This window comes from Chiloscyllium plagiosum, unplaced genomic scaffold (assembly GCF_037043375.1).
Source record: "Chiloscyllium plagiosum isolate Xiang-an unplaced genomic scaffold, Cpla_swu_hap1 HiC_scaffold_29, whole genome shotgun sequence".
Lineage (NCBI taxonomy): Eukaryota > Metazoa > Chordata > Chondrichthyes > Orectolobiformes > Hemiscylliidae > Chiloscyllium > Chiloscyllium plagiosum.
Window position 1 is genome coordinate 9,076,463 of NW_028270167.1, and position 14,357 is coordinate 9,090,819.

General features: G+C 42.4%; 1 protein-coding gene across 1 annotated transcript in view; it reads right to left on the reverse strand.

Annotated features, from left to right (window-relative positions):
• Positions 1-14,357, reverse strand: part of zw10 (zw10 kinetochore protein) — a 39,500-nt gene extending 25,143 nt beyond the window's left edge. Inside the window, exons 1-7 of the mRNA XM_087976356.1 lie at positions 14,218-14,357; positions 10,834-10,968; positions 5,127-5,228; positions 3,634-3,711; positions 2,637-2,808; positions 1,448-1,597; positions 24-215 (exon numbers count right to left, since the gene is read on the reverse strand). Of these exons, the coding sequence (XP_087832482.1) occupies positions 24-215; positions 1,448-1,597; positions 2,637-2,808; positions 3,634-3,711; positions 5,127-5,228; positions 10,834-10,968; positions 14,218-14,322 (934 nt within the window). The 5' untranslated portion in view covers positions 14,323-14,357. The remainder of the gene's footprint in view (positions 1-23; positions 216-1,447; positions 1,598-2,636; positions 2,809-3,633; positions 3,712-5,126; positions 5,229-10,833; positions 10,969-14,217) is intronic.

Here is a 14,357-nt window from a genome sequence, read left to right on the forward strand (position 1 = left end):
CAAAGGAAAGAAAGTGCACGTACAAAGAAGATGTTGGTGCAGGAACTCCAAAACAGCGATCACCTTCCGGTAAACATCTGCTGGTGAGGCATGATCAGATTTCTTTTCAACTGCAATCAACCGTAATACTGCATCCTGTGTCTGAAGTTCAATCTCAACATCAAAGGAAGGATCAAGAACCAACGGCTTCAATACATATTTCATCAAGATCTGACCTGTGTAATTCAAAGACATGCGTTCACATTAAGCCATGAAAGATGTCTATAGCAAAAACATTAATGACATTCTACAATTATGAGATGTTATTACTCCAGATGCAGAACACCAATTGTGGATGAAGTCACTCAATTATGCTACAATCTAGTAAGGGACTTGCAATCTTTACCTTTAAAGTAGACAAAGGGTGAGATTCAGGGAACTTAAAAGGGAATCATAAGATTCCATGGTCAGCATTAGACTTTTAATTCCAACTATTTATTGAATTCAAATTGTACCGTCTGCCATGACAAGATTCAAACACAGGTTCCTAAAATATTACCAGGGTTTCTGGATTAATAGTCTAGCGATAGTCTAGAGGCCATCAGTTCCCTGTACATGATGGACATGTAACTGTGTATAACATAAAAATAGTTGCACGTGGCTCTTTTTCCTCAGGCTTGTTGGACCATGGGATGTCTGCCAAAGTCCTTTTCTTACATGGGAACCACACTTCTCAGGTGAAGACAAAGCATTCAGGCTTCATATCTACAAAACTGCTCACTTAGTTGACCCAAACTGAGCTCAGCTAAAAAACCTTATCTGCTCCCAACTACTGATGAAACTTGAATGAACAAAATGCAGTAACTTTTGAATTTCAATAGAGAGGGAGGATGGGGTTTATGGATGAATACAAGCTACTTACAACTCTATATTTGGGCTTCAGTGTTTGACTAACAGTGTTTGGAATGTATTGCATTGCAGAAGAGTGAAGCTTTTTAACTGTTGACTGAAACTTTTGTGTGTTACCTCATTATTTCTATAATGGTCAGCTCAGACCTTTACGTCTGAGAAACATTATGATTGCACTAGCTACTTTTTGACACATATTTCATTGTTCTCTTCAACAGTGTTGGAAGTCTAGTTCCCAGACTTTCATTCTGCACAAGGGGAAATGCAAAGAAAAAGAGGAGTGAGTTTGACTGATATGTGACTGGATGAGTTTTACTTTTTGCATTTTAAAAATTAAGTGAATCTGATAATATTTTTTTCTCCCCAACAGAGTGCAAAACCTGTCTCTTACCAATCCATGCCATTTTGTCAATATATCAGTCCTGTTTTCTCCCTACAAGAACTACACCAAACTCGTAAAGTAATGATTGCTCAACCATATTTGGAGTTCACAATATTCATCATATACTGCTAAGAGGTAAAACTGAAAATTAACTATTTTCTTGGTCAAATTGCTTACTGAAGAATTTCAGTTTCCTTGTCAATTCACCAAGGATAGCAAAGCCTTGAAGTACTGACACAAGCAGCGGCTCAAGATCACTTTTTTTCTTTGATGTCATGTTGCACAAGTGCAGCTCAGTCTTCAAAGTCCATCCAAATAAATCTTCAGCTGGAAAAGAAACAGCAATAAGCGATCAGTTCACATCATATGTCAACAGTTCCACTATCACTTCATGACAAAAATGTATTCTTCTGAGGAGTGAAGTAGAAAGTTCCTAAGCAATGGTACACAAGTTCTCTCTGAAATGCATGTGGAAAATTAGTTAGAACTTAGAAGTTCTAACTACCATGATGTAGAAGTTGAACTTGCACTGGCCAATGAACACTTATAGGCGAAAGCAAGGACTGCAGATGCTGCAGATCAGAGTCAAGATTAGAGTGGTGCTGGACTCTATCAATGAACACTTATAGTCACGGAAAGAAAATAAAGGACACTTTAAAAATAAAGTTACTCAAGCTCTGTAAAATCACAACACATAGCCTAGTAAAGACACAACAGACAGAATTTTTTTGGGGAGCGTTAGATTAAAATTAAAATTAAAATTTCTGATACATCTCTAACAAAAACAGAATGGCCGCGATGTTCTGATCCTACTTCCAACTTTGATCAGATTAAAAACTATCAACTTACATTTAAATGATGTCTGCACTGGAAATTCCTGGACAGGAGCCTTCTGTTATGAACCTATCCAGGAATCCAGCGCAGAATCATACAATGGGCAGTCCCTGGGTTATGAATGGGTTCCGTTCTTGAGTATGTTCATATATCGATTTGTACGCAAGTTAGAACACAATATAAAATAACAATAAGTATGAGTTCATGTGTCGGATTTTTACATTAATATTAACACACTTATGTGGGCTCTGAATCGCAAGTCAGGCATTCGTAAATTGAGGATTGCCTAGAATTAGACCTTATCACAATTGGTGGTACTGCAGCAATTTCACTGGTGAGAGACTATAATTCCACAGGCTGTTTTCATTGTAAATAAGGAATTATCAATGGAACACATCAACAGGAAATACATGCACAATTTGCCCCATAAGAGTTTTTTTTAAAAGGATTCTTGCAATATATCTTGGTATTCACAGCTCACATCTTGGAGTTAATATTTAGTTTTCTAAAATAAAATAATTAGTTGATTCACCTTTTGAAGGAGCTGGTGAAGGGGGAAGGTTCCAAACAGCCAGTTGCTTCCACTCCTCCCCAAGATGGTACAGCAGTTTCTCCTTCTGTACAATGAATTCCGTACTAAGCACTTGCAACATTTTCAACTCAATGCCTTTCTTTGATTTTAGTAGGGTCAGGTTGGACTGTGCCTTACAATCACAAACAGAAACAAGGGAATACTAGACTCATTTGTAGCTATAACTTAGGTCAGTCACTTCAGCGAAAAAAATCAAAACCAAGTATATGTTTCAGCCTGGCCGGAAAAATAAACTGTACTTTTGGAAATAAGCTAAAACATCTCTTCTCGAGACAACAAGAATGTTAACCTATGGCATGCTTGGCTCTTTGATGGATCAGAGAGATCTTAAAATTCATACACCTCTATTGAGAGCGAAAAAAATTTCCTGGTATCCTGCCCTTCAATCAACTCACCCTTCCCCAAGAAACCATTAATTTAATCCAATTGTCATTTGTAGAATTTTGCCTGTGTACAAACTTTCCTGTATTTACCTACACATAATTTACTGGCACAAACTAATTCACCATCTGTAATGCATCTTGTTGTGTTTGAGAAACTTGATAGCACTATATAAATATAAATGCCATGTTTCTGTTGATTGCAGTTGGTAAATCAGATTTGTCACGTTTCATTAAGAAGTTTAAAACTATACAAAAATAATGACATACATGTAAATGCTATGAAAACCAGAGCTTACAATTAAACATTAGAGACAGTGAGAAATAGTGAAAAATCAACTTTCATGGAACAAGTACAACATAATTTCAGGCTTGGAATCAAAGAATCTAAATTAGAATCAACTCCACCAGACTATGGCTGTGCTGCAGTTGCAGCAACTTACTTTTATACTCAATTTCAATGATCATTTGACTCAGAACAGTACATATAATCCTGCTAAATGCCAAAGTTTGCAGTGTTAGGTTCCAAAAGCAGTTGTATAGATGGTCAGACTTACTTTATTGAGATGAGTAGCTGATTTGATGTAGTTTTTTTCTAACAAAGCTTGGTGATGTGTTTCAAGAGCAGTGTCAAACTGGAAAAGATAGCAAGCAAAAGTAAAATAGTTCCATGAACATTCTCTGACATTTGGAAGTCAAAATAAGTGAGTTTTCAAATCTAATGCCATAGGTGACTACGTGTGTGTGTGTGTGGTGTGTGTGTGTGTGTGGAGCGGGGGGGGGGATGCTTTTTGAAGAAGATTTGCTGCTTTCCTTTTCAGGTATGGACAAATCATTTATAGTTTGATGTATTCCAGTTAATTTCATCCTCATGGAAATAAGGTCTGCAATTGTTCTCCGGTTTCTATTTCTGTCTATACATTTGACTCCTATTAATTCAATTAAATGTCCACTCATTTTCGAATTCTAATGAGATTCACACCCCTGCAATTGATTTTTAAAATTGTTTCAGAAATATTACCCAATCTACTTTATGTTTCTAGCATTACCCACTCTTTTACAAGAAAAGGGCAAGCCCTTACAACATAGTAAGCAACTAAATTGGAGAAAATATTTGCATCAAGGTTGAACATTGAATATACCAACATATGTGCATTCCAAGCACAATGCAGAAAAAAATGACAAAGTTGCCAATTGAGCATGAATGAAAAATCTGCCTATACACATGAAAACATTACAACATAAGAAAATCCTTTTGGTATTTCATCTTGCTTTAGTTTGCAGACATTCACATTTGATCAGTGAGCTTGCTGACAGCCTTACACATGCACAAGTGCCAATGATCAATAATTCTACATTATGGCCTGTGTGATTAATCCATAATGTTACCATCATCCTCTCCATAGTCATAGAGATGTATAACATGGAAACAGACCCACAGGTCTAACCAGTCCATGCTGACCAGATATCCTAAATTAATCTTGCCCCATTTGCCAGCATTTGGCCCCCATCTCTCTAAATCCTTCATATTCATGTATTTATCCAGATGCCTTTTAAATGTTGTAATTGCACCCACCTCCTCTGGCAACTCATTCCATACAATCACCACCCTCTGAAAAAGTTTCCCTTTAGGTCCCTTCTAAATTTTTCCCCTCTTACCTCAAACCTATGCCCTCTCGTTTAGACTGCACTACCCTGGGTAAAAGACCTTGACTATTCACTCTATCCATGCTCGTGATGATTTTATAAACCTTTATACGGTCACCCCTCAGCCTCCAGTGCGCCAGGGAAAATAGCTCCAGCCAACTCATCCTCTCCCTAAAGCTCAAATGTGGAGCAAATGTCAATGATACTGCATCTCCTCCCTCCACCAATCCCTCTTCTTTTGAGTAAACAAAAACAATGACTGCAACATTTTTTGAAACCTAAAGAGTTATACTGAAGTAACTGAATATTCCTCACTGCTGAACTCAAGTCCACCACCCCAACCCATTAACAAGCTATTCAAAGAGAACAAAAATCGATTCGAGAATACTTGGCAAACACTCACCTCATGTAATTGTGTCAACACACTCAGTAAAACTGTACTTTTCTCCAGCTGTTGCTTCAGCTCAGTGAACTCAGTCACAGCAACATGGAGATCTCGCCGCACCTATTAAACAAGGCATAATCATAGTGAGAATTTCCTGCAAATTATCATCTTTATGTTTTGCAACATTTGTATGGACAGCTTTTTGCCTTGGTTGGCACAGAACAATGAGCTGAGTGGCCTCTTTTCTGTGGTCTCATTGAAGGAATCTGGATATTACATTCATATAGGTCTGGGTAGGCTTAGAGTTTACGTGTAAACCTTGCTGGAAAACTGACATATAAAGTAACAGTTTTGTGTTGATTATGTGGGGCAAACCCTTTTTTGCTCAAATCTAAAGTTTTGTAAGAATTTTTTCATCTTCAAACTCAACTGTACAGTTATCTGTATTACAGACTGGCTATATGTAGAAGCGGAAAGTTCAAGATGAAATAATTTTGAAAACTAGCACTGAAATTTTGGGAGGCAAAATTTTGTAGGTTGCTGACATATTACTACTTTAGAACTGATATTCATTTCAGAAGACCTTCTTCAGGCTGATTCACAATGGGAGCATCAAAATTAATCTTATAAGGTATGAGTGGCTCATTAGGCTTTGTGGACAATTTTTAAAGGGGTGGTACGGTGGCTCAGGGACGACACGGTGGCTCAGTGGTTAGCACTGCTGCCTCTCAGCACCAGGGACCTGGGTTCAATTCCCACCTCGGGCAACTGTCTGTGTGGTGTTTGCACATTCTCCCCGTGTCAGAGTGGGTTTCCTCCGGGTGCTCCGGTTTCTTCCCACAGTCCACAAATGCGCAGGTTCGATGAATTCGCCATACTAAATTGCGCGTACTGTTAGGAGCATTAGTTAGGGGAATGGGTCGGGGTACATTGCTCTTCGAAGGGTCAGTGTGGACTTGTTGGGTCGAAGGGCCTGTTTCCACACTGTAGGGAATCTAATCTAAAGCTGATAATGATTCTTCCAATGCCATTCACAGCTCTTCTGGCCCCAGATTTCGTTCCACTACTTGCCTCTTAACTACTTCCTGCTGTCTTCACCATCGTCCTTTTGCCATTTAAAAACATCCCTGAATTCCACATCATCACATACTTAACACTTTTGTTCATTCCTTCACTACTCCCTACTTCTTGCCTCTGTACTTGTTTAAAACCAAACATATTTTGCCTTAAGGAAAGATTTGAAATGTAAACTTTATATCTCTCCCTCTACAGCTGTTACCTGGCCTGCTAGGTATTACCAATAGTTTTCTGGTTTGATTTCCAACATCCACAGTATTTTGCCTTTTGTATTAATGCAATGTTATGCATTTATGCAAGTGGAGCATTAACGCTGGCATGGATTGGTTTTGGCAAAATGTCCTTTTCCTTCGCTATATATCTCATGGAATTTTAAGAACTCCGGATTGTCTCCCAAAATTGAGAATTAATGACTAGCAGTAATGCTGCTTGTGATTATGTTGATTGCCTGTGTGGCTGATCTCTGTGCAACCAACAATCTACCTTGGTGGTAAAAACAATGACTGCAGATGCTGGAAACCAGATTCTGGATTAGTGGTGCTGGAAGAGCACATTAGTTCAGGCAGCATCCAAGGAACAGCGAAATCGACATTTCGGGCAAAAGCCCTTCATCAGGAATAAAGGCAGAGAGCCTGAAGCGTGGAGAGATAAGCTAGAGGAGGGTGGGGGTGGGGAGAAAGTAGCAGAGAGTACAATAGGCGAGTGGGGGAGGGGATGAAGGTGATAGGTCAGGGAGGAGAGGGTGGAGTGGATAGGTGGAAAAGGAGATAGGCAGGTAGGACAAGTCCGGACAAGTCATGGGGACAGTGCTGAGCTGGAAGTTTGGAACTAGGGTGAGGTGGGGGAAGGGGAAATTAGGAAACTGTCGAAGTCCACATTAGAACATAGAACAATATAGCACAGAACAGGCCCTTCGGCCCACGATGTTATGCCAAACATTTGTCCTAGCTTAAGCACCCATCCACATACCTATCCAATTGCCGCTTAAAGGTCGCCAAGGATTCTGATTCTGCCACTCCCACAGGCAGCGCATTCCATGCCCCCACCACTCTCTGGGTAAAGAACCCACCCCTGACATCCCCCCTATACCTTCCACCCTTCACCTTAAATTTATGTCCCCTTGTAACACTCTGCTGTACCCGGGAAAAAGGTTTTTGACTGTCTACTCTATCTATTCCCCTGATCATCTTATAAACCTTTATCAAGTCACCCCTCATCCTTCGCCGTTCCAATGAGAAAAGGCCTAGCACTCTCAACCTATCCTCGTACGACCTATTCTCCATTCCAGGCAACATCCTGGTAAATCTTCTCTGCACCCTCTCCAAAGCTTCCACATCTTTCCTAAAGTGAGGCGACCAGAACTGCACACAGTACTCCAAATGTGGCCTTACGAAGGTCCTGTACAGCTGCAACATCACTTCACGACTCTTGAATTCAATCCCTCTGCTAATGAACGCGAATACACCATAGGCCTTCTTACAAGCTCTATCCTCCTGAGTGGCAACTTTCAAAGATCTATGAACATAGACTCCAAGATCCCTCTGCTCCTTTACTAAGAACCCTACCGTTAACCCTTTATTCCGCATTCTTATTTGTCCTTCCAAAATGGACAACTCACACTTGACAGGGTTGAACTCCATCTGCCACTACTCAGCCCAGCTCTGCATCATATCTAAATCTCTTTGCAGCCGACAACAGCCCTCCTCACTATCCACAACTCCACCAATCTTCGTATCATCTGCAAATTTACTGACCCACCCTTCGACTCCCTCTTCCAAGTCATTAATAAAAATTAAAACAGCAGAGGACCCAGAACTGATCCCTGCGGAACTCCACTTGTAATTGGGCTCCAGGCTGAATATTTACCATCTACCACCACTCTCTGACTTCGACCGGTGAGCCAGTGTTCTATCCAACTGGCCAAATTTCCCTCTATCCCATGCCTCCTGACTTTCCGCATAAGCCTACCATGGGGAACCTTATCAAATGCCTTACTAAAATCCATGTACACTACATCCACTGCTCTACCCTCATCCACATGCTAAGTCACCTCCTCAAAGAATTCAATAAGACTTGTAAGGCAAGACCTACCCTTCACAAATCCGTGCTAGCTGTCCCTAATCAAGCAGTGTCTTTCCAGATACTCATAAATCCTATCCCTCAGTACCCTTTCCATTACTTTGCCTACCACCGAAGTAAGACTAACTGGCCTGTAATTCCTGGGGTTATCCCTATTCCCTTTTTTTAAACAGGGGCACAACATTCGCCACTCTCCAGTCCCCTGGTACCACCCCCATTGACAGTGAAGACGAAAAGATCATTGCCAACGGCTCTGCAATTTCCTCTCTTGCTTCCCACATAATTCTAGGGTATATCCCGTCAGGTCCGGGGGACTTGTCTATCCTCAAGTTGTTCAAAATGCCCAACACATCTTCCTTCCTAACAAGTATATTGATGCCCTGGGGTTGAAGTGTTCCGAGGGGGAAGATGAGGCGTTCTTCCTCCAGGCGTCTGGTGGTGAGGGAGCGGCGGTGAAGGAGGCCCTGGACCTCCATGTCCTCGGCAGAGTGGGAGGGGGAGTTGAAATGTTGGGCCACGGGGCGGTGTGGTTGATTGGTGCAGGTGTCCCGGAGATGTTCCCTAAAGCGCTCTGCTTGGAGGCGCCCAGTCTCCCCAATGTAGAGGAGACCGCATCGGGAGCAACGGATACAATAAATGATATTGTTGGATGTGCAGGTAAACCTTTGATGGATGTGGAAGGCTCCTTTAGGGCCTTGGATAGAGGTGAGGGGGGAGGTGTGGGCGCAAGTTTTACAGTTCCTGCGGTGGCAGGGGAAGGTGCCAGGATGGGAGAGTGGGTCGTAGGAGGGCGTGGACCTGACCAGGTAGTCACGGAGGGAACGGTCTTTGCGGAAGGTGGAAAGGGGTGGGGAGGGAAATATATCCCTGGTGGTAGGGTCTTTTTGGAGGTGGCGGAAATGTCGGCGGATGATTTGGTTTATGCGAAGGTTGGTAGGATGGAAGATGCGCACCTGGGGCGTTCTGTCCTTGTTACAGTTGGAGGGGTGGGGTCTGAGGGCAGAGGTGCGGGATGTGGACGAGATGCGTTGGAGGGCATCTTTAACCACGTGGGAAGGGAAATTGCGGTCTCTAAAGAAGGAGGCCATCTGGTGTGTTCTGTGATAGAACTGGTCCTCCTGGGAGCAGATACGGCGGAGGCGGAGGAATTGGGAATACGGGATGGCATTTTTGCAAGAGGTAGGGTGAGAAGAGGTGTAATCCAGGTAGCTGTGGGAGTCAGTGGGTTTGTAAAAAATGTCATGTCAAGTCAGTCGTCATTAATGGAGATGGAGAGGTCCAGGAAGGGGAGGGAGGTGTCAGAGATGGTCCAGGTAAATTTAAGGTCAGGGTGGAATGTGTTGGTGAAGTTGATGAATTGCTCAACCTCCTCGCGGGAGCACGAGGTGGCACCAATGCAGTCATCAATGTAGCGGAGGAAGAGGTGGGGAGTGGTGCCGGTGTAATTACGGAAGATCAACTGTTCTACGTAGCCAACAAAGAAACAGGCAAAGCTGGGGCCCATACGTGTGCCCATGGCTACCCCTTTGGTCTGGAGGAAGTGGGAGGATTTGAAGGAGAAATTGTTAAGGACCAGTTCGGCCAAACGAATGAGAGTGTCGGCGGAAGGGTACTGTTGGGGACGTCTGGAGAGGAAAAAACGGAGGGCTTGGAGGCCCTGGTCATGGGGGATGGAGATGTAGAGGGATTGGATATCCATGGTGAAGATGAGGCGTTGGGGGCCAGGGAAACGGAAGTCTTGGAGGAGGTGGAGGGTGTGGGTGATGTCTCGAACGAATGTGGGGAGTTCCTGGACTAGGGGGATAGGACAGTGTCGAGGTAGGTAGAGATGATCTATCTTGGTCTACCCTCATCGTGACACTCAAGAAAGCCCAACAACGTCTTACTGCTTCAGGAGGCTAAGGAAAGTCAGCATGTCCACAAAGACTCTTACCGATTTTTACAGGTACACCACGGAAAGCATCCTATCTGAATGCACCATAGCATGATACGGCAACCACTTTTCCCAAAACTGCAAGAATCTACAGAGTTGTGAAAACAGCCTAGTTCATCGCGCAAACCAGCCTTCCATCTACTTACTCCATTTATATTTCCCACTTGCTCAGGAAAGCAACCAACATAACCAAATACCTCGCCCAACATTATTATACTCTCTTCCATTGGGGAGAATAAATAAAAGTTTGAATACACATTTGAACAGTTTCTTCCCTCCTGTTATCAGACTTTTGACAAGACCTTTCAAATGTTATTGTTGATCTCTCTCTCTGCACCTCCTCTGCCACTATAACACACTGCACTCTGTTCTGCTACATGATGCACTTTCGTATGGTATGATCTGCCCGTACAGCACGCAAAACATCACTTTTCACTGTATCTTAGTACATGCGACAACAATAAATCAAATCAAGCTGCAATGAGACAGAACTGACAGTATATCTCCAAACCTTCATTGTATTCTGAGCGCTAGTTCAACACCCAAATACGTCTCATAATAATCTTTAGCTCAGGCAATAAGGTCTTTCTACAATGTTCTATTTACTTCTGTGGGATTCTCATTAGCTTCACTTACCTCATTTTCGATCTGTGATTTAAGAACATCTATCTCCATTGAGATGTCGTCCACTTGATTTACCAGATCCTCTCCGTTTTTTAAACTTGGGATGAACTCCTCATACTTCTTGTTGATCATGTCACATACTTCACCCTGTAAGAAAAAAAAGCTTTAAGAAATTCTTACTCCCCTTAACAGTACTGGAGCATTATATAAACCTCAAGTATAAAGAGTTTCTATGCTGGAAAAACATACTTAACAATATCTTTGACTAAATAAAATTGATGATTTAATACAAAATTAAGTTTGTATTTTAAACTATCTACCAGAAAATCATGGGTTGAATTTTCCCATTTTTCAGTTATGTGTTATTCTTAAGAGAGATTCATAGTACTTGATCCACAGTGGCTCAGAGTGACTTTTCACATCAATATTTCATTCTGCGTCTCATTCATTATGGAATCAGCTCTTCAACACCCTGCTCATACAAGATTGAAGAGACAATAGTACATGCTATTGTCAGGAGCTCGGCTTTTATTTTCCTTTGAAGTGTTTGCAGTTTCAGAGGGGCATTGGTGGCATCAGAATGGCAGCAATGAGGCGGAGAGCAAGGAGTGAGTTCAGGAAGCTGATAGCAATAACAGCATCAGATATGGAGCAAGTTCCAAGGCCCAGCAGCGGAGGGAGCGAGTTTAGGAACTGGTGGCAGCATCAATGTGATCCTACGATCAAGGAGCAACCTCCAAAGGTAGACAATGACAGTGGCAGAAGTGAGCAAGTTCCAGGGAAATCGGGCTTGGCTCCTGAGATCGAGGAGCGAGTTCAGAGGTTCGGTCGAGGCACCAGCATGATCCGGGAGCCTGCGGTAGCAGTGGCTGGAGAACGTTCAGGAGGATGGCAGCAGCAGTGAGTTTGCTGTGTCTCACTGATTCAGGGATGGAGACCACTTGCCTTATAGAGATACGGACATTTCCCTTTCTTCTTGGCTCTGTTTCGTGTATTTCTGTTTTTGATTTAATTGTGGTTTTTGTATCTAAAATGGCTATTTTCATTTTGTATTCAAGATAGTTGTTTCCGTTAATTCTGATTTTTTGTACCTTAGATGGTGCCGGAGAATGGCAACTTTGTACACTTCTCACTGTACTCCTATATCTTGTACTTGAGTACACATGACAGTAAAACCTAATTCCATTTCTTCCTGCATTCTGGCTCGAGTACCATATTTAGGTTTTGCTAATGATGATTCGTCATCCCTAGTCACTGGGAGATGTAATGATAGGTATATACTCGTGGCCAACATCCCTTCTCAAAAGAATTTAGTCCATGTAATCAAGGACATGTCAAAGCTTTGTTTTTTATTCATGTGATGTGTGAAAAACCACCCAGCAGAGTAATTTAAAATGTCGGCTTTCTAAACATGAATGCTTATTGTAAAAGAATTAATACCTACATGCAGTCAGAATTAGGTCAGATCTATAATAATTAAAACAATGTATGCCTATGCATTAAAAATACCTGAAGAAAACTGATTTAGGAGTACTGTATAACTCATCAATATTAATCTGCACACTGGGAAAATAAACAAAATGTCCACAATATTTTGAACATTTACACAATGAAGTTACAATGCAACGAAAACACAAAATGCTGGAACTACTGGGGAAAGGCAGGAAAGTGGTCGTGGGGGCCATAATCCTATTGAGTAGCAGAGCACACTTGAGGGACCAAATGGACTACTTCTGTTCCTATTTCTTATGGTTTCTTGATAGCATTTAAATGGAGAAAAAGATCTGATGCTTTAGGTCTATGATCTTTCATCAGAACTGAGAAAGATTAGACTTAACTCTGTTTTTATCACTCTCTACAGATGATCCTCATTTCTCCAGCAATTTGTTTACATTGTATTATAACCTCATTGTGTAAAGCTTCAAAAAATGTTCCATCAGAGAAGAGCAGTTTCTGCATATTGCTCATGTTTCATTAATTGATACCCAGAGTGCAAAAAACAATACTTGGAAATGAACAGACAGGTCTTCCATGGTGAAATGTTTGGAGCAAAACAGTACCTGTCAAATGAAAGTTTGACTGTTGAGGTGCTTGTGAGCTACAAAGTACACTTTCAGACCTCCAACATTCTGAGTATTTTAGTTTTCAGTGAAGTTGAAAATGTAAACAGATTCTGAGCAAGAGGATGAGTGGGACAGGGATTTAAAAATGAATTCTGAAGAAAGGTTACTGGACTCTAAAACATTAACTCTTTGTTTTCTCTCTAAACCTTCAGATGCGGCCAAACCTGCTGAGTCTCTCCAGCAATTTCTGTGTTTGTTTCAGACCTTCAGCATCCACAGTTGCTCTATATGAAAAGGAAAGTCTGTGATGGTAGGCAATAAAAGGCAAGCTTTTCCAGGGCTGAAGGGAATGGAGACAGAGCACGAACAGATACAAAAGGAATATTGCATTCAATTCTGGTCTCCTTCTTATCGGAAAGATGTTGTGAAACTTGAAAGAGTTCAGAAAAGATTTACAAGGATGTTGCCAGGGTTGGAGGATTTGAGCTATAGGGAAGAGGCTGAACAGGCTGGGGCTGTTTTCCCTGGAGCGTCGGAGGCTGAGGGGTGACCTTATGGAGGGGCATGGATAGAATAAATAGGCAAAGTCTTTTCCCTGGGGTGGGGGAGTCCAGAACTAGAGGGCATAGGTTTAGGGTGAGAGGGGAAAGATATAAAAGAGACCTAAGGGGCAACGTTTTCATACAGAGGGTGGTATGTGTATGGAATGAGCTGCCAGAGGAATTGGTGGAGGCTGGTACAATTGCAACATTTAAGAGGCATTTGGATGGGTATATGAATAGGAAGGGTTTGGAGGGATATGGGCCAAGTGCTGGGACTAGATTGGGTTGGGATATCTGGCCGACATGGACGGCTTGGACCGAAGGGTCTGTTTCCATGCTGTACATCTCTATGACTCTATATATGATATTTCTTTATTTGCTCCTGTATCTGCTGTGACTGAGTGGACAGCACGCTTATCACTGAGCCAGGGGTCGGGGAGTCCAGAACTAGAGGGCATAGGTATAGGGTGAGAGGGGAAAGATATAAAAGAGACCTAACAGGCGACTATGACTACGACAAACAGAGAGTGGCTGGAGGAGTGAGTTTATATGAAAAGGAAAGTCTGTGATGAGGTGGTTGGCAATAAAAGTCAGGTTTTTCCAGGGCTGAAGGGGATGGAGACAGAGCATGAACAGTTACAAACAGACAGACAGACAAGAGAGTGGATGGAAGGACAGGGTTTGCCTGGACTCTGCTCTGGCTCCATGGCTCATTGCAGACACCAGCCCCCCCCCAGAGGCCCCAGTTACCCCGGAACTAGAATTAAACACCACCCTCCGCTCTCTTTTACCTTCACCTCCTCCACCCGGCGGGCCAGCTTGCTGATCTTGGTGCCGATATCCTCCTTCTCCAGCTTCCCCGACGATGCCAACACCTCAGCCACGAACGACGCCATTTTCGCCCCCGAACCCGCTCAGCCCCCCCCCCACG